This window comes from Narcine bancroftii, chromosome 4 (assembly GCF_036971445.1).
Source record: "Narcine bancroftii isolate sNarBan1 chromosome 4, sNarBan1.hap1, whole genome shotgun sequence".
NCBI classification, from domain to species: Eukaryota; Metazoa; Chordata; class Chondrichthyes; order Torpediniformes; family Narcinidae; genus Narcine; species Narcine bancroftii.
In genome coordinates, this window is record NC_091472.1 from 196504696 (window position 1) to 196532648 (window position 27953).

The window sequence follows — 27953 nt, forward strand, 5'->3', positions numbered from 1 at the left end:
CTCTTAAAGTAGTAAGAATTGCCCTGGTCAGAGGCTTTATCTATAAACTTGGTGGGGTTGGGGGTTAATTATCTATAATGTAATTGTTTGTCTTTTGGGTTGGCTCTGTGGAGGAGGAGGAAACTGCAGATGCAGTGACAGTGAAATGTTTTCAAAGAATATGAATGAAAATAAAGTAAAATGTTTTAAGGTTTATATATTGATGCAAGTGAATTCGTTCAGTGCAAGTACAGTATAGTATTTTTGTCTTTTAAACTGTTTATTCTTAATGCATCTGTATTAGTTAGTCATTGTAAAAGAAAGTCTCAAGCAACAGGAATTTGAAAATACACTGATCCAACATCTGCCAGTCCCCATAGGTGCTGGATACCAAGGTTTTTACTGTATCTGAATTGGAACAGAGTATATGTTGGAGGGGAATCTGGATGTGATAGTGTTCCCTGTCCTCAGTCCTTGTCTTCAGGGGTGAAACATGTGGGTTTAGGAGGTGGTGCAAGGTTAGAGCTGGTCCTGCTGTCCTGATGTCAGAGGTCTTGGCAGCGGGCATTCCATTGAATGTCTGGCTCCAGTCCAGCATTCATGAAGAGCTTCAGTCTTTGGAGAGTTGTGAATGGAATTGAACATTGTCGAATCAGCGTCCCCACCTCTGACCCACATGGAGGGAACGTCCTGGATGGAAGAGGCAGAGGAAGATAGGGCCGAGGCCACCCCTTAGTGATGTTCTGAAACTGGGACAATGAACACCCCATAATATCTCCCTCAGTCTGAGATACTCTCAAATTTCTCAGTGCTGTTCAGTTTCTCTATTTGAGGAATCTTGCTTGAGGAAGAATGCACTGGCTTTGGAGAAGGTGTAGAGGAGGTTCATCTGGTTGATTCCAGAGAGGAAAGGGTTAGCCTATGAGGAGAGATTGAGTTGTCTGGGACTGTACTCCCTGGAATTTAGAAGAATGAGAGGGGATCTTAAAGAAACGTATAAAATTATGAAAAGCTTAGATAAACTAGAGGTAGGTAAATTGTTTCCATTAGTGGGGGAGACTAGAACTAGGGGACAAAGCCTCAAGATTCAGGGTAGTGGATTTAGGATGGAGATGAGGATCTACTTTTCCCAGAATGTGGCGAGTCTATGGAAGCAGTGGAGGCGACCTCAGTAAATATTATTGAAGGCAAGGCTGGATAGATTTTTGCATAGTAGGGAAATTAAGGGATATGGGGAAAAGGCAGGTCGGTGGAGATGAACCCATCATCAGATCATCCATGATCACATTGAATGGTGGAGAAGGCTCTGTTCCAGAGCATCATCCCACGTGATCAAATGCTGCATAAATGGCAGTGGCAGTCACGTCTGCTCAGTTCTGCAATCTAGCTGTTGGGTCTAATTTAGGGCCAAGGCTGAGATGTTTTCTGAAGCCAGGAGGTCCTTGATCACATGGGTGTAATTGGTAAGAGCAGGCTCATGGGCCAGAAAGGCCTGTTACCATGCTGAATCTTGACATTAAAAAACCCCGACCGATGATGATTATGGGTGTTTTACTGGGATTCGAGGTCTTGGTTTTTTTAATTTTGTTATGTGAGTGATCATCATTTTTTCCTTTCTCTCTGCAGTCCAGTGCTGTTAAATCCTCTACTGCTGATTGTAGCCCTTGTGGCTAAAGGAGGCAGCAAGCCTTCACCCTTGGATAATCTAGTTTGTCAAAATTCAGATTAATTATTAGGGTATAGACATGACATCACATACAACCCTGAGATTCTTTTTCCTGCGGGCCAGGTGGAATTTCTACCTAATGGTAGTGCAAATAACTATTCTCAAGAAAAGCTATGTATGCAAGAGAGAGAAGAGACAGAAGCAAATATTAATAGATCTCTTCCGTGATTGTGAAATGTTTTTATTATTATCACAAAAAGAAACTTGGAATATTTGAATGAGTAACAACCACATGATATTATTCTGTTACCTTCTTTCTTCAGGTGGATATTCATATTATGATTCAGCCTCCAACAGGCGAGTGGGTGTATTTTGACACTGACATTACAAATAACAGTGGCAGAATTTCCTACGTTATTCCAGAGGGCAAAAGGCTGGGAATTGGTGTTTATCCAGTGAAAATGGTGATCAGGTGATTGTTAAAATATTGAAGCATTCAGTTGCAGGAAGACAATTTTCTTTAGATTAATTTTCCTTATATTTTTAAACAGCTGCTTTATTTTAAACTATTTTTTTAAAGATAAAATGTAGGCAGATTGCTAATATAAAATCTTAATGAAGAACATACCAAGTAATTGGGTTTTGATATGTAATGCTGTGATGATGATGTTAGGGCGTGCTCTGTCTAACCAGCAGCTGTTCTCCCAAACAGGGCGCATCAGCTGAAAGTTCCCCTTTTCTATTGGGAGCCCTTTTGAATCCATGGCTCAGTGAACCTGTAAGATCAGGGCCCCTCTCTACAGACTTGTAGACATTACCCAGGCCTGCTGTCAGAGCACTTCCGAGGGAATGCACCAATGTTGGACATTACATTATCCATCTTGATAAAGAATTAATAGTATGCTGTAGTTCTTTATCAACGCATATTGGGTGGCACAGTTTGCATAGTAGTTACCGTGCAAGCGACCTGGGTTCAAATCCTGTTCTGTCTACGTTCTCCCCGTATCTACATGGGTTTCCTCCAGGTGCTCCAGTTTCCTCCCACCCTTCAAAATGTACTGGGGTTGTAGGTCAATTGGGTGGCACAGGCTCCTGGGGCAAAAGGGACTGTTACCATGCTGTATGTCTAAATTCTCTGCTAGATTAAATGTACATGTACACTAAATATTTAAGAGTAATGCCATTTGTTTGAACATCAGGAATGAGAGAAATTACTTTATAAATAATAACTATATTTAAAAGTGACATATCCCTGTACTGGGAAATTATTTTGATTGCCCTGAATAGGATTTCCTGTGTCTTCTTTCTAGGGGAGATCATACATCTGGAGATAGCTACATAACTGTCCTGCCCAAGGGCACAGAGTGTGTGGTGTTCAGTATCGATGGATCATTCGCAGCCAGTGTTTCTATTATGGGCAGCGACCCCAAGGTCAGGGCTGGAGCAGTAGATGTTGTCAGGTAAACGTGACTATGAGAACTTGCCCTGCAGTGATGCCCACCGTCAGAGTGGAGTAGGGGTATCCAGTTCTCCTTGCAATGCAGAAAAACAGTACCTGTACAAAGGAATGAGCACAAACTACTATGGGGGCTTTAACTCTTAAAATGAAACACCAAGCTGCTGGAAGCACTCAGTAGACCAGACTGTTTCTGAGATGAAAGGACATAGAAGATAAATATACAGCTGTTAGTGGGCACCACGGTTAGTGTAGCCCACGCTGTCTCTAAGGAGTTTGTACGTTCTCCCCGTGTCTGCGTGGGTTTTCCCTGGTGCTCCAGATTCCTCCCATCCTCCAAAACGTGCCAGGGTTGTAGGTTAATTTGGGTGTAAATGGGCGATACAGGTTCAAATGGCTGTAATTGACTTCTACCGAGCTGTAAGGTGGCAGTGAGGGGATGAATAAAATGGGTTGTGTAGATTGGTCTGTGACAGGAAGCGTGCCAATTTCACGTGGCTTCTATACCGCTGACTGGGAAAGAAAAGGCCAGGTCAGATTGGGTCCCAGAGGAGGGAGAGCCCCAAGGTCCTCACTCACATACACCTACCTCTGCAATGCCAAACACATTTGATTGGATCAACAGTTACCTGTGTTGATCAGTTGCTCTCTCCAGGAGGCTGCCTTGCCCTGCTGATGAGATTTCCAGTAGTTTCTGCTTGATTTCAGATTCCCTGGTTTTGTTTTTGTTTTGCTCTCCTTGCTTGATGTATTCACCTTCTAAAAAGGTTGTAGACATTGTTGTGTTTTATCCAGGTGATGTCATTTATTGACGGGAACCTGTCCACCATAAACTGTCTGCTCAAACAGGAACTGCAGCAAGGTTGATGTAAGGTGGCAGCTTTTTTCAGCGAGGAGCATTCTCACTCTTAGTCCACAGGAACGTGGCCCACCATGGGAAATGAGCAGAGAAATGGTGGATCACTCCAGTGCAGCACCTTGACCCAGTACTTGGCACACACTCTCATTAGATGGAAGACTTAGTGGTACAACAGGGAGGGGGGGGCTGTCAAACGCAACCTGACTGACCCAGGCCCCTTGTATTATAGCTCTCCCTGGGTCTATGCTGAGCTGCACTTCACTGCGAATACTGAACTGCAACTTTTAATGGTTCAGTCAAGCCATGCTTTTGTCTGCTGCCAAACAGTGTCATCCCTTTGCTGGGAAGATGAATGTGTGGTCCCAGTCACCAATATGGTGACTCCTGGTATATCCCAGCTCCATCGCTCAGCTGCCACACTTCACTATGTAGCTCAGATGTCCCCACCACAGTCTGATGATTTTCCAGCACACATCCTCAGCTGCCACACTTCTCTCTGTGCCCCGGTTGTCCCCACTGTAGTCTGATGCTGTTCCAGCATACTAGCCCTTCTGGTGCATGAGTGCAAAGTTAAGACCGCATCACTCCACTTCCATCACTGTTCTCCTGTTGCGGCCCAAGGCTTGAGAATCCTCTCCATTGACCCCAGCATTCAGTCAGCTGTCCCACAGAACCCCATTTGATCATGCTCCTTGGGAAATTCTTTAAGAGTTCCACACCATAGGTGCTATTGATACCTCTTGGTCTTTGCATCTCCTGAATATCATTTGTCACAGGAGCTAAATCAATGATGCATCACTTTCATTAAAGCAGCTAAGCAGGGGAAACAAAATCCATTCAACAAGGGAGGGATTCTGAGAGCGCGGGGTCCATTGGCAGCAGAGTTAATCACGGATATTCTCACAGGCACTGGCAGGATCTCGGCTACTTCATCGTGTACGTGACAGGGCGTCCCGACATGCAGAAACAGAGGGTGGTAGCTTGGCTGGCTCAACATAACTTCCCCCATGGAATGGTTTCCTTCTGCGATGGACTCGTCCACGATCCCCTCAGGCATAAAGCCAACTTCCTGCGCAGCCTTGTGCATGATGTACGTATTCTTCACAGATCTGTTTTCAGCTAGATAATGACTCACATTTTGCTTGAATCGCGTTCTGCATTTCCAAATTTTTCAGGTGTCGGTGAAAGTTCATGCAGCCTACGGATCCACAAAGGATATTTCTGTGTACGCTTCCCTTGGCTTATCCCCTTCGCAAATCTACATCGTGGGACGTTCAACCAAAAAGTACCAGCATCAGTGCCAGGTACAGAGACCCAAACTGTGCATTAGGTGATGACAGACTTTAGCCAGAAGCCTGGCTGAAGATTGGTGGTCATTCAGCATATCTTGGAGGTCACGGAAATATCCTGGAGTTGCAGCAAGCTGTTCATGCCACAGCAAGCACGATTGGCCACGTGGTGGTTTGCAATGAGGGAGAGATCAAACATTCCCACAACACACAGGTCATCATCTGGGGGCTATCATAAGCTGAACGGTGCAATAATGCCTTGGTACTTTTCCCATCACCACACAATTCCCTCTGATTGTCAGCCTTCATCTTGATTCTGTCCTCAAACCCCTTGCACTAATCTACATCCTCCTGATTAAGACTGTGCTCCAACTGAGATAAGGTTTAAACTTTCTTTATTTCCAAATCCCTGCACTACTGAAGACATCTGCACAGGTAGCAGACTGAGTTCACCAGCTAATGTAAAGGATCCTCTGGCATTCCTCAAAGTACAAGGACATTGAAGCAGGAATGGGTTCTATAGGTTCCTCAAGCTTGAAGTGTTCCTTGGCAGCAGTTGGGAGAGGGTTAACTGGAGTCTCACCGTGATTGGAAGCTGTCTTCTAAGGAAAGGTTAATCAAAACACACAGAAATGCTGGAGGAACTCAGCAGGTCTTGCAGTGTCTATAGGAGGTAAAAATAGGTTTCTAATATTTCGAGCCTGAGCCCTTCTTCAAGTTATACTGAAGAACGGGAGGGGGAGGAGTCCAGACCAAGAGACAAAAGGTGTTAAATGGATATAGGAAGGAGAAAGGAAGGTGAAAGGAGAGAGGGAAAAGAAAGATAGAACTGGGAGATGGGGGAAGGGGGGGTTTAATGGAAACCAGAAAACTCCTTTTTAATGTCATCCGGTTGGAGGGTGCCCAGCTTAGGCTGTCTGCTGAGGGCTTAGAAGGGTCTCGATGGATAGCTTTGACAGGGTCTGTAAAGATGAGGCAAAATGATTTCTCTTGGTGAGGGGTCTCTGGAACACTCATCCTGAAATCCACTCGGAGGGTTACTGGAGAACGCAGAGTTGAGGTTATAGTCAGCTCAGCCATGATCTTAATAAATGGCATGGCTGACTGGGGGGAATTACATTCCTTTCTCACCATTCCTCCCATCTTCTTCGCATCTGCTCCCAGGATGAGGTCTTCCATACAAGATCATTCGAGATGACCTTTTTAAAAAAAATGTGGCTTCCCTCTACCACCATCAACTTGGCACTCACCCACATATCCTCCATTACCTGTACATCTGCTCTGGCCTCTTCCACCCCAAAGCACAAGGACAGGATTCCACTTGTCCCCACCTATCACCCCATCAATCTCCACATCCAACATCCTCCGCCTTTTCTGCCACCTACTTTGTAATCCCATCACTAGACACATATCGCCCTCTCCTCCCATCTCCGCCTTCCACAGGGACCACTACCTCCATGACTACCTCGTCCACTCCTCTTTCCTCAGCATTTGTCCCCTTGGCACCTACCCCTGTAACTGCAGGAGATGCTCCACTTGTGCTCACCTCCTCCCTCATCACCATTCAGGACCCCAAACTGTCTTTACAAGTGAAGTGACACTTCACATGAATCTGCTGCATCCGGTGTTCCTGTTGGGTCACCTCTATATCAGGGAGACTGGGAGATTGCTTCATTGAACACCTTGGCTCTGTCTGCCTGTGCATGGACTTGTACACTGCTAGACTGACACCACCCGCAAATTGGAGGAACAACACATCTTCATCCATCGACCTCCTATTTCCATTAGCCCTGCCCCTTCTATCCCTATGTTTCCATTCCTCTTTCTCTCTTACATTTTCCCTCTGTTTCCTTTCCTCCAGTTCTGCATTCACAGAGCAAACCCCCCCCACCCCCACCTCCCGATCAATTCTCACCCTTCCTGTTCTGTCCATGTCCAGTTGTCTCCTTTTTTCTGTTGGTCTGTGTGCCTCCTCCTGTCCATTCTCCCCAGCCTTTTAATTCAGGAATCTGTCTGCTTTTTACTCACACCTTGAAGAAAGGTTCTGGCCCAAAATGTCGATTATATATCTTTACCTCCTATGGATGCAGCGAGATCAGCCAGGTTCCTCCAACATTTCTGTGTGTTTACTATAATCGCAACATCTACAGTCTTTTGTGTTTCACTCTGTTAGAGTATAGGAATTGGGATGTTATGGTGAAATTGTACAAGACATGGATGAGGCTAAATTTGGAGTATTATGTACAATTTTGGTCACCAAACCACAGGAAAGAAATCAATAAAATTGAAAGAGTGCAGAGATTTTCAATATGTTTTCATGACTTGAAGTTACAGGGAAAGGTTTAACAGATTAGGACCTTATTCCCTGGGACGGAGCAGAATGAGGGGAGATTTGATAGGGGTACGGTTGGTGCACAAGGTTATGATAGGTGTAGAATGAAGTTCTGGCGATACGCTGCAGGTCTCACCATGTCCATAGGAGGGCACTGTTGCGTTCCTCCAGAACTGTCTTTTTACTACAATTTGCAGACTTGTATTTCACAGAGGTAAAGTAAATGCAAGCAGACTTTTCCATTGAGGTGAGGGGAGATAAATACAAGAGGACATGGGTTCAGGGTGAAAGGGAACATTAGGGATTTCTTCCCGCAGGGAGCTTGAAATGAGCTAACAGCTGAAATGGTGAATTTAAGAAAAAATTGGACAGGCACATGGATGGGAGGGGTATGGGAGGATATTATTTGAGTGCAGGTGAGTGGGACTTGTAGAATAATAGTTCAGCTGTTCTATGCGTAGAGTTCTATAGTTCCAAATAGGCCCTTCGGCCCACCTTGACCCATGCTGACCGAGCATATAAATTCTGATTCGGATGTCTGTCTATACTAACCCCATCTGCCTGAATTAGACCCACGTCCCATTTGGCATTCTCAGGTACCTTTTTACTATTGTAACTGCATCTAGGGTTACGTAGGTGGGCGTCTTGCATGACATTGTCATGGGCCTGGTTCCATAATGTTGAACTGTATCATTTTACCATTTTTAAAAATATTTTATTTTTGATTTTCAAAGACTCGTATAAATCCAAATAAAAAATAATGTTTTTTCCAACAATAGTGTATATCATACAGAATCTATTTTATCCCCTACCCCTCTCCCCTCCCTTTCGTACCCTAATTAAAAAAAGAAAAGATATAAATTAAACAAATACAAAGAACAAAATATCATTAAAGTCAAAAACATTTAAGGGAACTGAAGAAGAACCTAAAGAAACCTAAAATAAAAAGATAAGGTACAAAATGAGGGAAAGGGACTTTGGGCTATACGAGAAGAGAAGCAAAGGGCTTAGTTATGGAAAGGATAGGGAATAGTAAAACGAGAGTTTTGGAGCTTCTAGGGTCAATTAAAGTGGATAAGTCTCCTGGTCCTGATGGGATTTTTCCCAGGACTTTAAGGGAGGTCAGGGAACAAATAGCGGGGGCACTGACAGTAATTTTTCAAAGATCACTGGAGAAGGGGGTGGTACCACAGGATTGAAGGGTTGTAAATGTTGTTGTCCATTGTTCAAAAAAGGCAGGAGGTGTAGGCCAAGTAATTATCGGCCAGTAAGTTTGACTTTGGTGGTGGGGAAGGTTATGGAGGGTATTCTTCGAGATAATATATACGCATATCTGGATAGGCAGGGATTGATTAGGGGCACCCAGCATGGGTTTGTAAAAGGAAAGTCATGTTTGACTTGTTGAGTTTTTTGAGGAAGTGACAAAAAAGGTGGATGAAGGTAGAGTGGTGGATGTGATCTATTTGGATTTTAGTAAGGGTTTTGATAAGGTTCTGCTTGGAAGGTTAATAAGGAAGGTTCAGTCACTAGGAATTAGTAGAGAGATTGTGACATGGGTTCAGAGGTGGCTGGGAGATAGACAGCAGAGAGTCATGGTGGACAACTGTATGTCAGGTTGGACAAGCAGGGTGCCTCAGGGATCGGTGCTGGGTCCCTTGTTGTTTATCATTTATATTAATGATTTAGAGGAGGATGTGGTTAACCGGGTAAGCAAATATGTGGATGATATGAAAATAGGGGGAGTGGTGGATAGTGAGGTAGACTTTCTTGGATTACAGAAGGATTTGGTTTGTGGGCCGAAAGATGGCAGATGGAATTCAATGTAGACAAGTGTGAGGTGTTGCATTTTGGTAAAAAATAACCAGAATAGGACATATACAGTTAAGGGGAGGGCATTGAGGCACGCAGAGGAGCAAAGGGACCTGGGGGTTATGGTACAGAGTTCACTGAAGGTGGATTCCCATGTAGACAGCGTGGTTAAGAAGGCATATGGTATGCTGGCCTTCATAAATCATAGTATAGGAGTTGGGAGGTGATGCTGCAGCTGTTTAAAGCATTGTTGAGGCCAGGTTTGGAGTACTGTGTTCATTTCTGGTCTCCAAATTATAGAAAGGATATAGATAAGGTGGAGAGGGTGCAGAGAAGGTTTACAAGGATGTTGCCTGGCTTACAGCATCTGGATTACAGGGAGAGACTAAGGAGACTGCGACTTTATTCATTGGAACGTAGATGAATGAGAGGACTTGATAGAGGTATTTAAAATAATGAAAGGAATAGATAAACTTGACATAAATAGACTCTTTCCCCTGAGGGCAGGGGAGGTTGGAACAAGAGGCCATGAGTTAAGGGTAAGGGGGCAACACTTTAGGAGAAATATTAGGGGTGGCTTTTTCACTCAGTGAGTGGTGGCAGACTGGAATGAACTTCCGAATGAGATAGTTGCATCAGGGACCTTTCTGTCATTTAAGAGAAGGTTGGATGTGTACATGGAGGTGAGGGGGTTGGAGGGTTATTGGCGGAGAGCGGGAGATTTGAGTTAGAGGAGTTATTCTAGTGAACCGGTGTAGAATCGAAAGCCCGATATGGCCTGTTTCCGCTCCGTAAATGGTTATGTAAAATATAAGTGCATGTCACCTACACTTCACTGATCTCAAGCATTCCACTACTGGCACAGTGGTTTTATTCACTTTAACCTGCAGATAGGGTTGCCACATCCTAATGAATGTGCCGTATTTCTTCCTCAAATTGTACATGATTTTCTCCAAGGGAATACAACTCTGCGCTTCTTTATTCCACAGTGTAATGTTTAGTTAGAAGTCGGACTTCCACGTGATCACTGTACACTACCTTGCTAGTGACAAGGTAATCTTCACAAACAGAATTTGGTATCTGGACAGTTTAAAACTCATGTCCACAATGTTTCCCAGAAGGTACTTTTCTGGATCCTGTGGAAAATCCACCTTTGTAATTTTTTTTTTAGAATGTCCCCCCAGGTCCTCCCAGAAGGATCTCACCTGTGTAAACAGCCAGTTGAATGGATAAAGGTTCCAGTCTCCACACCACATCTGAAGCACATTTCTGAGATTTCTGATTCAGATTTATGTAGTTTTTGTGGTGTGAGGTACAGTTGACGCAGGAAATTGTATTGCACCAACCTGTACCTGGCATTAATAACTACTGTCATGCTGTCCAGACACAGACCTGACCAGCTCCACTCGTAGATTGTTGTGCCCAAGTCTGTCTCCCACCTTTCTCTCAGCCTGTACCAGTTTATTTCTTAATGTAGTTTACACATTGAAAATCATGAAATATTTCTTGAAATTTTTGCCTTTGCTTATCTGCCATTGTGCTGAATTTTGCAATTTAGGGCCAAAATTAAGGCCTGTGCAGTTGTCTTTATTGAAGCTTCACACTATGGTTTTGGATCTGCATTTGATCTCTCAAATGCATTTAAAGCTGGAAGCACTTCTGAAGCATCCTGTGGTAGCTCACATAAGGAAGCAAGCAACAGGCACACAACTATACCAGAAGGGGTCTGCAGATAAAACTGAGTATGAATCCAATCTTTTTTTGATCATTTTTTCCTAAAGGAATGCTTTGCTCTGTAATCGCTATCTCTACCTCATTGCACACAACCAGAACTAAAATATCAAAACGCAAAACAGCGGAGATGCCAGAAATCTGGAATAAAAGCGGAAATTGATGACAGGACTCTGAAATCCATTGATGTCCGGAGGGATCTGGGTTCAGGTCCACCATTCATTCATTGTAGCTATAGTATATGGCATGCTTGGCTTCACTGAGCAATTAATCGAGTATTAAAGTAGGGAGGTCACGTTGCAGCTTTATAAAAGTTTGGAATAATGTGCAATTCTGGTTGCCTCGTGGCAGGAAAGACATGGAGGCTTTGGAGAGAGTAGTTTACTGGGTGTGGCCTGGTTTAGAGGGGATGACATGGGGAGGGGTTAGATCAACTTGAGTTGCTTTCTCTGGAATGTTAGAGGCTGGAGATTTTATAAAATTATAAGAGGCATCGATAAGGTAGACAATCAGAATCTTTTCCCCACGATAAAAGTATCGTGTTTAAAGTGAGGGGGAAGAATTTTAAGGGAGATGTGTGGGGCACATATTTTAGAGTGGTGGGGTGCCTGGAACAGGCTGCCTGGGGTAGTGATGGAAGCAGATACAATAGTAATGATTAAAGCACTTGTAGAGAGTCACATGGATATGAAGGGGATGGAGGGATATCTGTCAAGGCCAAGCAGCAGAGATTTATTTTGATTTGGACAGAGCGAAGGGCCTGCTTTCCTGTGCTACACAGTTATATGTTGTATTCTCAAAAGATGACCTCCTCTTCCTTTCTCCTATCCCATCACCTCTCAGCTCTCTTCTCTTCTTCCCCTTCCTGCCTGTATCCACTTATCCTGTTATCACTTCCCCCCCCCCTCCCCATTCCTTCTTATTCATGTATCTGCCTGATATTCAGCACTCAGTGCTGAAAACATCAACTGACTTTTAGAACATTACAGCACAGTTCTGGCCATTCAACCCATGATCTTGTACTGACCTATAGAAACTATTTAACAACTTAATCCTTCCCTACCTCACACATGCATCCTTTTAAATGTCCCCATTGAAGCAGCCTCCATCACCCCCAGCAATATATGCCAAGCCCCCGCCACTCTCTATAAAAAACACCCCAATGCCTTCTCTAAACTTCCCTCCCGTCACCTTATACAGATAACCTCTGGTATTTGCTTTCCATGAATGCTGTATGACTTGCTGAGTTTCTCCAGCACATTTGTAAACTTCACTGGGACCATGGGGAATGTGAGCTGAGGGATGGAAGATAACATTTTGATCAGACAAGTACAAGGTGATGTACTTTGGAAGTTATGCTGGGGCAGGGCATGTGTCGTGATTGGTAGGGCCCTGGAGAAGGTTGCAGAAGAGGTACAGGTGCATAGTTAAAGTGATAAAGCAGTACTCAGTTTGGTGAAGATGGCATTTGGCACACTTGCCTTCATTGGCCAAGGCACTGAGTAGAAGAGCAGGGGCATTGTGTTACAGTTGTGTTGGACATTGGTGAAACCACGCAGAGCATTGTATGTAGATCTGCTCGTCAAGCTGTGGGAAGGATGGCATTCAGCTGGAGAGGGTGTAGGAATGATTCACAAGGATGTTGTCTGGGCTGGGGTGCTTCCACTAAATCAAAGGAGGCTAAGCAGTGTCCTTTAAAAATTTATACTGTCATGAAAAGCATGGATTAGGTGAATGGTCAGTCTTTTTCCCAGAGGAGGGAAATCTAAACCTAAAGGGGCTAGAATGGAAGTTTAAGGGAGATCTAGAGGTAACATTTCCACACTGACAGTGGTGGGTAAGTGCCAGACTGAGTACAGCTATGTCTCAAAGACATTTGGACAGGTAAATGGAGAAAAAAGCTTAACATGAACTAAACACAGGTAAATGGGACTAGCTCAGGTAGGTAGGTTGGTCAGCATTGGCTGAAGGGCCTATTTGTGATCTTCATACCTCTATGAAACATGATCATCAGATGTGGCCTGAACTGCTGAATTTTACCAGTGTTGAGTCTGTAAATGCTGGAAAACATCCGATATACAAAGTGCTTAGTGCATTGTTTGATTATTTTTTGCCCCAGTGTTGTTTTTCTTTGGTTATTATTTAATCTTAATACCGTTTGTGGGATCTTTCTGTACATGTTGAACACAATTTCCCTGAACTGGTAAAGTATTTCCAGCTTTACAGGAGTCAAACTTTAAAACAGAATGTTGGAAAAACTCAGCAGGTTAGCAAAGTTGAAGGTATAACACCAAAGTTTCAGGCTTGAGCCCTTCATCAAGGTGTGAACAAAATGTGGACAGGTGCCTGAACAAAATGGTGGGGGGGGGGGAATAGAGAAGGGGGTAGGGAAGGAGCGCGGTCTCACAGGCAGGAGGTAATAGATAGAAAAGGAGGGAGGGCACCTCAGGAAATGGGGAGGGGGGGGATGGTTCTGTGAATGGAGAGGGAAGGGGGTGGGAGTTAGAAGAGAGGGAGAATGGGGAAGAGAAACTGGAGAAGCCAATGTTAATGCCGTCCGGCTGGAGAGGGCCCAGACAGAAAATCAGGTGTTGCTCCTCCAATTTATGGGCAGCCTTGGTTTGATAGGACACCCTGAGGTGAACCCAAGGAGGAAGAAAGTGCTATGCAAATGCAGGTTTGCTTTGAGAAGTTCTTCCTTTTCTTACCCAGGGGTATCATTTCTGGGCCCTGGCAGTCTGATAGGTACCTGATCAGTTTAAAATCCAATCAAGTACATGTCTTGTTGATGGCTTGATGCTGTTCTAGTTTTTGACAGATGGATATGCAGCACATTTATCTCAGCTGGAGTACAACCAGCGATCCCGTCCTGCCAAGAGTAATTCCAGAATGGTACTGCGGAAGGGCAGCTTTGGTTTAACTGCCCAGCCGGACTTCCTGAGGAAAAGGACTCAGTTGCTGCGCACCATCTCCAGCCAGCAAGCAGCTCCTGCTTCCTCCAAACCCGAGCGGACACACAGCCAGTCTGAAAGTGACCGGGATCGAGACAAGGAGCGTGGTTACAGGAGCATGAGCATCACTGCAGGTTGCTGGGGTCGCACAGGCACGCCCAGACTGGAATCTGGTGTTTAACGAAGAAACTGGAAGAGTTGGCATCGGCTGCAGAGCTGAGGGGGAAAAGGGCAAATGAGGAGCGTGCTGGGATGGTGCTGGAAGAGAATGGTAACATGGTGCTACAAAATGATATTGAAGACATGAACTCCTAATTTGTGTGAACTCTGAGCCTTAACAATTCAATGTTGCAGTTATGGAACACTAGCTTAAGTCACCCTTGGTTACAGAGATGTAGTTTGATTTTTTTAGGACCTGCTTAATTCTGCATCTTTTCTATTGGGGTTTTGACAAAGGTGATTAGGAGTATCCACAAAGTCTGTTCCCAGTCAGTGGTGTTTGTACTGACCACATATTTTACAAAAAATCTTCAGGAAAGTTGCACAAATTTAGTTGTTAATTTTTATTTGATAACGGAACTCCTGGACATCCTTGTTTTTGTGTGGTGTAGATTCATTCAGACAAACCCTCTGCTGTGTAGATTTATATGCACACAAGGATTCATTTAAACCTGTTTAATGAAGGATCTGAAATTGTAGGTTGGAATCGCTGCGATGGGAAAATAAGGCAAGGTTAAAAAGAACTTGGTTTATTGGCTCCCTCATAAGTAATTTGGGAATAATGCCACAGGAATAGACAGGATCCATTTTTTGCTGAATAATAAATGGGTTACTATAAACTTAAGGTTGTATCAAATGCAATAAATAGAGATGGGCGATTTCTCTACATCTATTCAGTGAGGCAAGAATGAGGACAAATATTGGCCTTAAAGTTAAATGTTAGTACAGTACACCAACCTTAGCTACAAAACACATACACACAAGGAACCTCCTGTTGAACAAGAATGTTGAACAGGATGATACTTTGAGAAGCTGTTTTACAGCATTTGAACATAAAACATTACAGCACAGGCCCTTTGGCTCATGATATTATGCTAACCTACATAAACCTACTCAACAATCAGAGCCTTCCCTACCTCACACCATAACCCTCTAGTTTTCATTCATCCATGTGCCTGTCTGAGTCTTTTAAATGCCCCCGTTGTACCAGCCTCCACCACCACCCCTGGCAATACATTCCAAGCACCCACAACTCGCTGAGTAAAAATTATCACCTCTGAAATCTCCCCTCACCTTGTACAGATGACCTCTGGTGTTTACTACTTTCGCCCTGAGGAAAAGGTGCCTGCTATCCACCCTTATCCATGTTTCTGATAACCTTGTAGGCCTTTATTAAGTCACCTCTCATCCTTATTCATTCCAAAGAGAAAAACACTGGCCCTGCTAACCTTGTCTCATAAGACCCATTTTCCCATCCAGATAAATCTCCACTACATCCCCTTAAATAAAACTTCTGTGCCACGTTGGAACTATATTTTACTCCTTCCCCTTTTAGTAATATAATCCACTCAGAGCCTCAGTTTTATTACACAGCTGACGAGAGAAAGTATCCAGATGCCAGAGGTGTATATGTAAATCTAAAATGGTGCTTCTTTTTGTAGAGCTGGTGAGTTCCACCGCAGGTGAACAGACAGGTGGCAGATGTTATTCATTTTGAAATCATGTCAAGCCAAGTGCTTCCATTGGTACATGGAGTTGAAATGTTTTAGATTGGTGATCAATTCCAGTTTCATACCTGCAAGTGTGATTTGGGAACTGGTGAAGAAATGAATGAATGAAATGACATTCCTCACAATTGGGCAAGTTTGAGATAGAGACAGAAATTAAGCTGAATACTCACAACAAAAACGGTTCGTGTTGTAGAAGGACTGGCAATTAATACTTCCATCATTACACAGAGCACCAAGTATTTTCCTATCATCTTCAACGGATACAAGCTCCTTTAGTTTTTCAGCTTGCTTCCTCCTTTCATTGATATCCTTGCTCCATCTCCACCCCACCACCCCCAATCTTGAGGCAGCTTCTTCTGAAATCACCCTCGATACAGTAGGTGGTCAGGGAAAATTGTGTGTGGAACCTATTTCCATCATATTGTACTGCAATATTTTAATGTCTACATCCACTTCAATAGCACATGAACCTATTTACCTAAATTGGAACTGTTTCAATTTAGTTACTTTGACACCAAAATATTGGTGATGTCGGAAATAAAAACAGAAAATGTCAGGGAGAGTCAGCAGATGAGGTGATGATCGGAGAGATAGAAATTGGATGAACGTTTTAGGCAGTGGGAAGTTTGGCTGATATGCCTCTGTCCGTGGGAGTCTGTGACCTATGGAAAGATTTCTGGGACATCAGTAATTTCAGAGTTATTGGGATTGTGCTTTTTTCCCACTGAAAGACATCTGTTTATTCGATTAAAATTAAACACAAGCTGATTCAAATTAAATGATTAGCATCTCAAATCTTTGCCCTTTTAAATCTCAAAACCTAACATCCAGGAAAGTAAAAGCAAGTTTTTAGCTGCTCTGCAGAGAGAAGTTGGAAATATTCTGTAATAAATGTGTGTAGATAGTGTAAAGCAAATAATGTAAATGCAGATCTAAATAAGGGGAGATATATTTATTTGTGTAGATAAACTACAGGAGATGGAAAATCCTTCAAAGTTATTAATATTTAACATGTAAAATTTTGCTTTGAGATTATTTTATGGACCAAGGATAATTTAACAGTTTATTGCACAACCAGTTAGTAAACATGACATTGACAATCAATGCTGGGATGGATGTGATCTTTTGGTGACCCCAACTTAAAGCCCTGAGCATGACCCTTCTGAGCTTCACTGATTGGGAAATGGTGGCGGACATGTTTTCACGCTTTGGTTCACTGGAGAGGGAGAAATGTTTCAAGGAAGACCTTTCCTCCCACCCCATTCACCTGGGACTGACTTTGTCATCCCAAACCCTACAAAGCCCCTGAAACAACTTTGATTCACAACCTGCAGTGCATCTGCCTGACATGGATAGTCAGTCCTGTAATTACATGCACAGCAGACTTTCTGTAACAAGATTCTCTGAATCAATTTGAAATCATTAAATGTTGTCTCTTGCTCTTAAGTTTACCGATCATGTAGTTAATTCTGGAGGTAATTCAGTATTTGCTGGCAAACTGGAGCTAATGATACAGCATTTATCACACTGATGCTTTAGTTATTGCACAGCACAACTCAAAACATGACATGCAATCCCCAGCATTCCATGTACAGTTTACAGCTCACCAAAAGGTCACAAGGAAATCCAGCCATATCCTTCACACTGGAACACTCAGTGGTTTTGTCCATGTGGAGGTTAAGACAACTTGCTCCATTCCAGTATTACTTGCTGAATCTTTCCATCCGTTTCTGAGCAAATTGTGCAGATATATTGACAACTTTGATGTTAATTTTTTTATTCAGAAGTGTTTGTTATATTTTATTTATAGAAATGTTACATATGGACTTGTTAAATATTGCAAATGCCAAATGTGTACAATTTGCTAGACTTGTTACATGGTGCACACCTCAAGTGAATTAAATACTGTGTTAGATTTAATCTACTGCCCCTGGGTCTCCATTCCAGAGGTTTTAGTTCAGTTTGTGTCCAGAGAGGTGTTCCAAGACCCAGTCGTTTGTAACCCTCTACACTTGCACAGATCGTTCCCGCGGCCACTTGTATACCATTGTTATGCTTCAGTGTGTTTTGTGTATAATTGTATGTAACATGAATTAAACAAAAATGAAACCACATCACCAAGCAGTTCATTCTTTACTTCAGAGCCCAGAGCATGTGAAAACCACCACCACCACCTTGATGAAGATCAGTGGGTTTTCGGAGTTTAACCAGCAGCACCTTAACACTGCGCGATGTTAATTAATGTCAGGGTTAAAATAATACACTAGTCTCGTGCTAATCTCAATATGACTATTCTTTATAGCAATAAATTAGAATTTTAAAAACCTGCAGTGGTTCGAAAGTACAACTGGAAAACCCCAATACAAAAGAGAAAACCTCTGTGGGCTGAGAAATAATGTATGTTTCAGGTTGGAGACCCGTTATCAGAACACAGAAAAGCAAGCAAGTGCAAAGTGACCAATAAGGAGGAGAGCAATGGGAACAAAACATATCTTGGGTGAAATGATGCATCAGTCGATGAGCTTCACTCAGTCACAAATGCCCCTTTCTCAATCCCAATCATTGACATGCACCATCCCTTCTGTCCCCACCACTGATGTGCCCTGCCCCGTTCCCAATCCCCACCATTGATGGGTACTGCCTGTCTCAGCCTTTTCACTAACTTGTCCCAACCCTTTCTAAGTCCCCAACATTAACCCCCATCTTTCTTTCCCCCACACCAACTTGCCTTGCCCTTTCTCAGTTCGCTCCATTAACTTTCCCCATCCCTTTCTCAGTTCCCAACGCCAACTTGCCCCACTCCTTTCTCAGTCCCCATCACTAATATACCCTGCCGATTATCAGTTCTGATGGTCTACAAACTGCAACATTCACTGTTTCTCTTCCACTCTAATGAAATGGAGACAATATTTGACATTTACTGACTGCTCCATTGATTCAAACTGTGCGACCCTAATCTAATGATGGGAACAGTCTGACAGACGGGGGGAGCCCAGCCAGACAGGGGGGACACCGGTTTGATGGCAATCTTGTCAGTAGCATCTCCGTCTGACAGTGGGACCCCGGTCTCATGGTGGGAACCCAGTCTAACGGGAGGAACACAAATTTATTTCAATGTCACCCACAGCTCCAAATCAAGGGAAAACTGGCCTCTGCAGCAGCAGACCACCAAGGGCAAAAAGAAAGCCTGGGGATAGAATTTAACCTGTCAGCTGCTTCTGATCTGTCCCACCAACTATCCCCTCCTACTACAGAGTATGAAAGTTTGCTGCCCATTTGTCCTCTCTCATCTCATCCACAGCAAAGAAATCTCCAGTTTTCCTTGAATCTTGCGTGGTCAGGGGAGAAAAAAACTGGAGTCTGAGTAGCTGAATTCACCAACTGTCAAACATCCACGTTCAGTGACACACAGAAAACCAAAACTCAAGTTCATTTGCAATGCAAGTAATAACCTGGAACTACTGCACAATTTATTAAAAACTAATGAGACACCTTCCTCAGATACAACTCTGATTATCCGCATGCACTGATTGAAACCTGCAACGATCTCAAAGACTTTCACATCTTGTCGCCTTTGATCAGGCCCATTCTCACCTGGAAAGTGAATCCGTCACCTTTCGTCGCGCGCTACAAAACCAATAAGATAGAATTAGCATTGGATCCATCAGTAACTCCCTCAGTGAGTAGCTCACGTTGTACACACCCCTTCCACTAACCCATGGGCTTCCAATCCCCATGCTCATTTATTAGATTTTCTGGTTCAGTTAAATGTGCAGAGACACCATTCAACCCATTGTATTGGTGCGAGTTAAAATAAAGGTCCCAACTTCCAATACTTGGTCCTACTCAGATCTTCCTGACCTCTCCACAAACAAACTTTATCATTTAAAGTAGGATATAAAGCCTACCAGACGCAGTGACAGTGATGAGTTACTGGGCCAAGTGGAAGGCGTGAGGTTGTTCTTTAATAGGGATGTGACACAAACAGTGAAAGATTGCATTGAGCAGTGTACAGGATCTAGCTGTTTACTTGTCATTTCCAACACAGTAGAAACCGATTCCGCCCAAATTAAACTATAGCTCCCTGTACATTTTGAAGGGTGGAAGGCATCCGGAGTGCCTGGCAAAAACCCTCGCAGACACAGGGAGAAGAGAGCGGCGGACTCGAACATGGGTCGCTGGCACTGTTACATCATTGCATTACAAAATGTTAGGCAGATGCAGCAACTGGGTAGGAAGGTAGAAGAGTGAATGATGAGGGAACCTGAGGCCAATGAGGGACTGACTCAGTCCAGCACAGATCAACCAGGGCCACGTAGGGGTTGGGGCCACATTTTCTCTTGCCCCAATTTTCGCTTGATACACCACCTGCAGACGTGACATCCTCGGAACAAGGAAAGCTGCAACTTTAAATGATAAACTTCTGCAAAACCCGGTAATGCCAATTAGAGGCTTTGAACTTGTTGAGGTTTGCTGGTTGCATCTCCCAACCTTCCTATCTCCTTATCGAGTTTCACAGCAGCTCTGCCTTCCTCCTCCCTCTCACTTTCCAGTTGTACAAGGTCTCCCCACAACACACTGCACCTGGACAAATGAAGCTTAAGTATTCTTTTACCTTATTTATTTCTTTGTGTCTCTCTTGGCTAACAATTTCTTCCAGAACTTCGCCATCACCTTTAATAAGCCTGCAAATTACATCAGAAGGAAATTAGTTCGTTTTATCATTTTATTGCTTGTTTAGCTAAAATTATAAAATGAGAGGTAGCACTGCTAACACTGAGCTGCAAAGGGAAAACATTTCTCAATGTTCAGCGGCTATTTGAATCATTAAACCGCTTTCAGGTGCATTCTCTGCCAAGAATGTGCCTGCAGAAGTGGATTCAGACCTGTGGAATGGTCGTTCACGTGGCAGCGCTGGAAACGCAGCATTGTCCACCTAAAGGTGACAGCTGCAGGAGAGGCACCTCGGAGGGCACCCTGACTCCTGTCCCTTTGGGACTACGGGGCGCCGGCCGCTCCAGCCCTGACTTCCCACACCAGCAGTCCCTGCCCCATAGTCCCACGCCAGGGGACAGAGGCAGTGAGGTGGGGAGCTGTCAGGTGCTCACCAGCAGATTGTCATCAGCCCTCCCCTTAGCAGCTGCTTTCAGGCAGCTGCATTCAGGTGTCTAGGAGGACTTCAATGCTCCAACGATTATCTCTTGGAGGAGGGTTGTAAAGTGCACCCTGGAGGCGTCTCCTGCTCTTTCAGGTGCCCTCCAGACAGCCGCACAGGGGTAGAATATGCGGCTTTACATGGGGTATTCTGGCCACCTGAAAGAGCCTATAGTGTGCTCAGCAGTCTGTCCACAGCTGAAGCCTGGTACATCACAGCACCCAGAAATGCCCATCATGTTCTCAACAAGGGGAGATGTGTCCACAGGGAGCAAATACCTGAACCACTGGCTTCAGCACAGTTACCCAGTGCAACCTCTTCATTCAGATCCTGCACACATGTCAAAGTGTACTCCTGGTGTGAGACCATCCCACCCACTCAGGTACTCCTAGTATGACACCAGCCCACCCACTCAGGTACTCCTGGTATGACACCATCCCACCCACTCAGGTACTCCTGGTGTGACACCATCCCACCCACTCAGGTACTCCTGGTGTGACACCATCCCACCCACTCAGGTACTCCTGGTGTGACACCATCCCACCCACTCAGGTACTCCTGGTGTGACACCATCCCACCCACTCAGGTACTCCTGGTGTGACACCATCCCACCCACTCAGGTACTCCTGGTGTGACACCATCCCACCCACTCAGGTACTCCTGGTGTGACACCATCCCACCCACTCAAGTACTCCTGGTGTGACACCATCCCACCCACTCAGGTACTCCTGGTGTGACACCATCCCACCCACTCAGGTACTCCTGGTGTGACACCATCCCACCCACTCAGGTACTCCTGGTGTGACACCATCCCACCCACTCAGGTACTCCTGGTGTGACACCATCCCACCCACTCAGGTACTCCTAGTGTGACACCATCCCACCCACTCAGGTACTCCTGGTGTGACACCATCCCACCCACTCAGGTACTCCTAGTGTGACACCATCCCACCCACTCAGGTACTCCTGGTGTGACACCATCCCACCCACTCAGGTACTCCTGGTAGCTTCCAGCTTTCTACACCCCAGGAAGGAAAGCTCCAGCCTATCCAGCTTCTCCTGATAATTTGTATCTATCAGACTCAGTATCTTATGAATTTTTTCTGCACCCTTCCCAGGTCCATGACCTCCTTCCCAGGTCCATGACCTCCTTCCCAGGTCCATGACCTCCTTCCCAGGTCCATGACCTCCTTCCCAGGTCCATGACCTCCTTCCCAGGTCCATGACCTCCTTCCCAGGTCCATGACCTCCTTCCCAGGTCCATGACCTCCTTCCCAGGTCCATGACCTCCTTCCCAGGTCCATGACCTCCTTCCCAGGTCCATGACCTCCTTCCCAGGTCCATGACCTCCTTCCCAGGTCCATGACCTCCTTCCCAGGTCCATGACCTCCTTCCCAGGTCCATGACCTCCTTCCCAGGTCCATGACCTCCTTCCCAGGTCCATGACCTCCTTCCCAGGTCCATGACCTCCTTCCCAGGTCCATGACCTCCTTCCCAGGTCCATGACCTCCTTCCCAGGTCCATGACCTCCTTCCCAGGTCCATGACCTCCTTCCCAGGTCCATGACCTCCTTCCCAGGTCCATGACCTCCTTCCCAGGTCCATGACCTCCTTCCCAGGTCCATGACCTCCTTCCCAGGTCCATGACCTCCTTCCCAGGTCCATGACCCTCTTCCTAAAGCTGGATGACCAGAACTGTACGCAATACTGTGTGAGGTCTCAGCTATTTTGTGTACAGTTGCAACATGACATCCCTCCTCTTCTTTCTCTGTGCACTGACCAATGAAGGTAAGCATGTTAAATGCCTTCTTGTCACCCAGCCTATCTCTTTCTAAGATCTCTGTATCTGTAGGTCTCCCTCTTCCTGAACATTTCCACTTGTGCAAGTCCTGCTCTGAGTTAACCAGGCAAAGTGCCACATTTCACCCTTGTCCCGAGATAAATTCCTTCGCCCACTTTCTCCATTTACCCAGATCCTGTTGCCATCAAGTCACACAGCATAGAAAAAGGCCGCTTCAGCCCAACCTGCCCGTGCTGACTAACGCGGCACAATCTGCCCGCACTGACTAACGCAGCCCAACCTGCCTACATTTCCCTCAAACCCATCTCATCAATATATCTGTCCAAACGTTTCTAAAACATTGCAATGGTACCTGCCTCAACCTCCTCCTCCGGCAGTCTGCTCCACACACCCACCACCCTCTGTTACCCCTCAGGTTCCTCACAAATCTCTTCCCCCTCATCTTAAACCTACATCCTCTGGTTACTGATTCCTGACTCAGAAGAAAAGACTCTGCATTAACCAGATCTGTTCCTCTCAACATTTTTGTACACCTCCACCCCTCATCCTCCAAGGAACTAAGCCCCAGTCTGCTCAACCTCTCCCTCTTGCTTGGTCAGGCCCCCGAGTCTTGCCTGCGTCCTATCGTACCTCTGCACCCTCTCTAGTTTGCCAACATCTGTCCTACAGCATGGTGGCCAAAACTGAACAAATAAGGTCTTCCTCTCCTTTCAGACCATCCCCATCCCCTGTTTGCTGCTGTGCCCTCCATCCCTCACTTATCCACCTATTACCTGTGGGACCGCGGTCCTCCCTCTGCCCTTCCCCCCTCCCCAACCCTTTGTCCATGCCTTGATGAAGGACTCAAGCCCGAAATGTTGGTTATGCACTTTTATCTTTGCTATATAAAGGACCCTGTTTGACCTGCTGAGTTGCTCCAGCATCATGTGTTTTTACTGGTCCCTGCAGCACACCACTGGTCACTGACCTTCACTCCCACCGTGTCTCTGAGCAGGAAGTTGAACATGGGATGCAATCCCCTTTTGTTCAAGGTGAGCTGTTGAAACTGGGCACATGACAGAGTTGCGAGTTTTCCAGTAATTGATTGACCTGGGAGTGGGTCTGATCCAGGCAGTGTATTCACATGAGCCCAACACAGGAGTGGCCCACACTTCCATCATGTGACAGAAACAGCCAGCTATGGCTGGATGAGGATTCAATCAACCAAACCCCAGGCATCCCTATGTGGGAATAGGGTCACCTCATGGACACAGGGTGTCCCCACATGGGCACAGGGAACCCCCTCATACACAGGGCGCCCCACATGGGCTCGGGCAAAGGGCATCCCCATGTGGGCATAGGGTCACCTTGTGGGCACAGGGTGCCACCTTATGGGTACAAGGCACTCCCTCATGGACAGGGCACCCCCTTGTAAACACAGGGCATCAACATGGGCACAGGGAGATCGTGCACTCACATTACCTGCTGCACCTCCTGATGTTAGCACTTTGCCACATTTACACTGGGTTCATCCCCCCCCCCACCCCCACGGAGACCCACACAGATGATGTTACCTCTTTCTGCCAGTCTCTGGATCCACGACCCGTCGAACGACACTCTGCCTGGCTTCCCACTCCTCTTTGGTCATGGGTCGCATGGCCTGAATTCGAGCCTTCTGCTCATCTGTGACAACTGATGGATCAGAGTGGGTCACAGTCAAATGTGTGATATCACATCCATTTCACGAGCTGCATTGGACAAGGTGAAGATTCGGTCTTTTCCCAGGGTTAGAGTGCCTAAAACTAGAGGGCATCGATACAAGGTTGTGCTGGAGGTTTACAAGGTGCATCAAACTGCCAGCAGAAGTGGCAGAGGGGAAAACCCACATTTAGTGGATATTTGGACAGGTGCAAGGACTGGAAAGGTTTGAAGGGAGGTGGACTGAACATAGGGACTAGACCAGAGGTAACTTGCTTGGCATGGATGAGTAGGGCTGGAGGGCCTGTTTCTGGGCCGTATGATACTATGACTCCAGTATCAAGTGACAGCTTCTCAAACAAGGCCAGACAGCTGCTTTGCTGCAGTAATTTTCAGGCCTCTGACCTGGAGATAGGGTTACGATACCCGGGACTATTTGAAATATTTACTCGTATTTCCTTCGCATTGATGGCTCAGAGGAGCAATATTTTTAAGGTGCGACTCCTCATTCTCATCGGCAAAGTTGAGAGATTATTAGCATATAACTAGGGGGCCACAGGTTTAAGGGAAGGGAGAAGAGATTTAGAGGAGATCTGAAGGGCACCTTTACCACCAAGAGAGAGGTGAGTACCTGGAACACAGGACCCGTTAGAGTAGTAGCTGACAAACACATGAATCACCTTGGCGCACGAAAATACAGTGAAACAACAAAGTCTGCAGATACTGAGATTGTTGTAAAAACATACAGAAATGCGGAGGAACCCGTCCTGTCTCACAGCGTCCACAGGAGGTAAAGGTATATTACCAACATTTCAGGACCGAGCCCTTCTTCAAGGAAGGTATCTGAGAAAGGGGGAAGATGGGAGGGGGAGGAGCCCAGACCAACAGACAAAGGGTATCATTGGATATGATAAGAGGAGAGGTGAGAATTGATTTTTCTTGAAACAGAAGTAAAAGGGAACAGAGAGAAAGAAACACAGCTGGGGGAAAGGTGATTGGGAGAAGATATGAGGTGGGGTAGGGGAGGGGGAAGGGTGGTTTAACGGAAACTGAGGAAGTCGATGTTCATGCCATCCAGTTGGAGGGTGCCATTGGTTCCTCCAATTTGTGGGTGGTCTCAGTCTGGCGGTGGAGGAGATCATGGACAGACATGTCTGCAAGGGAACAGGATGGGAATTGAAATGGCTGGCCACTGGGAGATCCACGCTATTGTGAATACACGCTCAATGTACATGCCCAGTTTAGGAAATAGGATGAATCCGGATAGGTGCCACTGGTCAGCCTAGACTCGATGGACTAAATTGCCTGTGTCCCTCCTGAATGATGCTACGAGAAGTGATTTGATTTTGGGAGTTTGGTTGATTTACAACAGCCCTCACTCCATGGGTTAGGATCCCATTCTCCATGATCACGACACCAGGGTCGGGTTGCTTGCCTCCCCTCACCCCCCCACCACCCCACCCCCAAGAACTGTGGGGAAGTTAGACGAGGGATGAGTTGTGAGCCTAGATCTCGGTCAGGATTACCTGTGCCAGGATTACTGGACTGCTGGACCCGTTCCTCTGGTGTCCCAGCTACGTCGGGGCGCGGGTTCTTCCTGCTCCGTTCTTTCTTCTCCTTCCTCTCTCGTTTCTTCTTCCGCCTCTTCAACTTGCTCTTCCTCTTCATCTCCTTTACCTTCCGCTTCTTCGATGTGTGACTCCGCTTCTTTGACCTCCTCTCATCCCCGGCTGATGGACTGCGCTTCCTCTTGGCCCCGGTGGAGCCCTCACAGCTGCCCATGGCCGCCCCAGGGCCCCTGTCGGCCCCACTGGGACGCCGCTTGGGTGAGTGGCTACGCTCCACCTCCATCACAGGCCCAGGATCTACTAAACAAGGGCAAGGGGATCAGTCTCTGCCGTGCGGACCAGTCTGTGAGTTTGGGGGGGGGGAGTGGTCCAAGAGTGGGGATAGTCTGGGAGGTGGGGCTAGGGAGGGAGGGAACAAACTGGGGTGGTGGGGGGGGGGGGGGAAGAGGTGATCGAGAGCTGGAGCAGGGAAGGGGGAGAGATGGTCTTAGTGGAGCAGAGGGCGGAGAGTGACTTGCGGGAGGAGGGGGAAAATTACGGGTGAGGATTTGGGGTGAGGAGCATCGGGGGGGAAGGGTCCATGGGGGGGTGGAGTCTGGGGGGGACTGGAGGATCCGGGGGTAGGTGATGAGGGTCTGGGGGGGAGAAGGACGGTCCAGAAAGACCATTGAAGAGGGGGGGTGAGGAGGGTCCAGGAAGGTGTGAGGAGGGTCCAGGGTGGAGCGTTGGGGGGGTGAGGAGGGTCCGGGGTGGAGCGTTGGGGGGGGGGGTGAGGAGGGTCCGGGGTGGAGCGTTGGGGGTTGAGGAGGGTCCGGGTGGAGCGTTGGGGGGTTGAGGAGGGTTCGGGGTGGAGCGTTGGGGGGATGAGGAGGGTCATGGGTGGAGAGTTGGGGAGTCAGGAGGCTCCAGCGGGAGAGGATGGGCGTGGAGGGTCCGGGTCGGAGTGAGGAGGGTCTGGGGGAATGAGGAAGATCGGGGGTTGAGGAGGGTCCGGGAGGGAGGGTTGGGGGAAAGATAAAAGCATCACCTCAACCTCTCGGCCTCGATACGACCATTTCCGGTTCTCTGCGCTGGTGTCACCGGTATTCGTGTCCGCCCGGATATCGATTACACGGGTCTCGAGCACATGGTTCCGTGCGAGGGGCAGCGCCGGTCGGCGGCGGGGAAGGCACTGGGTCCGGCAGAGGGAACCGTGTCACCCTGGGCACCCAGTTGGGGAAACGACGCAGAAAATGTTCACAGAATGATTGCAGGGATGGAGGCTCGGCTCAGAAGTCACAACTACTTTGTCAGGAACGGGGGCGGGGGACAGGGACCGCTAGGGAAGGGGGGTGGGGGGATGGCCAAGGGTGGGGGAAGGGGAATGGCCATGGGAAGGGTGGGGGAAAGGGGAAGGGTGGGGGAAGGGTGAAGGGTGGGGGAATGCCCATGGAGTTTATCCTAGGTTGAGGAGAGGGCTAATACGAGCTGCCAGATTACCAGTGACAATTACCACATTTAAAGGAAATTCATGCAGACAGATGGGTACGAAGATGCAATTCAAATGCAGGCAGGTGGGACTAGCTAGGTCACACAACTTGTTACCCTTCCCCATTCGCTGCATCAAGTCCCAATGGATCCCTCAGCATGCACTTTGGCAGCCTAGAACGTGCCAGTCAGCAGCACTCCCTCACAGACGTCTCTGTGCTGAAAGACCAACAGGTTCCAGACACACCAAAGGGCATCGTTCACCAAGTTGATGATCTTCCAGCAGTTCAGGATGTCTGACTCTGCGTGCATCCCGGGAACAGATGAGTCCTCTGTCACGCTGCTGCTGGGGATGAAATGTATTGAAATCCCCTGCATCCTTCTCCATGCACTCTTAGCGAATCTATATTCAGCAAAGAGGTGGAGGACTGTCTCCACTCCACTGCAGTCATCTTGAGTCCAATGTGAGCTGTGGGTGATGTTC

The 27953-nt window shown here is 46.5% G+C and overlaps 2 protein-coding genes across 21 annotated transcripts in view; one reads left to right on the forward strand and one right to left on the reverse strand.

Annotated features, from left to right (window-relative positions):
- The window catches only part of LOC138761425 (membrane-associated phosphatidylinositol transfer protein 2), a 331314-nt gene extending 313398 nt beyond the window's left edge, over positions 1-17916 (forward strand). For all 17 annotated transcript variants that reach the window (XM_069933525.1, XM_069933533.1, XM_069933526.1 and 14 more), the window contains 5 exons: positions 1969-2117; positions 2956-3105; positions 4867-5050; positions 5136-5264; positions 13930-17916. In XM_069933525.1, coding sequence (XP_069789626.1) covers positions 1969-2117; positions 2956-3105; positions 4867-5050; positions 5136-5264; positions 13930-14253 — 936 coding nt within the window. In that variant the 3' untranslated portion in view covers positions 14254-17916. The remainder of the gene's footprint in view (positions 1-1968; positions 2118-2955; positions 3106-4866; positions 5051-5135; positions 5265-13929) is intronic.
- A 1314-nt stretch (positions 17917-19230) lies between these two features.
- arl6ip4 (ADP-ribosylation factor-like 6 interacting protein 4) lies at positions 19231-27134 on the reverse strand. 4 transcript variants are annotated; one of them, XM_069933556.1, is made up of 5 exons: positions 27030-27134; positions 25961-26299; positions 24311-24428; positions 20418-20487; positions 19231-19429 (listed from the first exon to the last, which is right to left on the reverse strand). In XM_069933556.1, exons 2-5 carry the CDS (start codon positions 26283-26285, stop codon positions 19361-19363), a joined length of 582 nt encoding a protein of 193 aa, XP_069789657.1. In that variant the 5' UTR covers positions 26286-26299; positions 27030-27134; the 3' UTR covers positions 19231-19360. The 4 variants fall into 4 exon arrangements, with proteins under 4 accessions (XP_069789657.1, XP_069789658.1, XP_069789655.1 ...); XM_069933557.1 differs by having other exon boundaries at positions 25961-26302; positions 27030-27123; XM_069933554.1 differs by having other exon boundaries at positions 25961-26302; positions 27036-27081.
- Between the last annotated feature and the right edge of the window lie 819 nt (positions 27135-27953).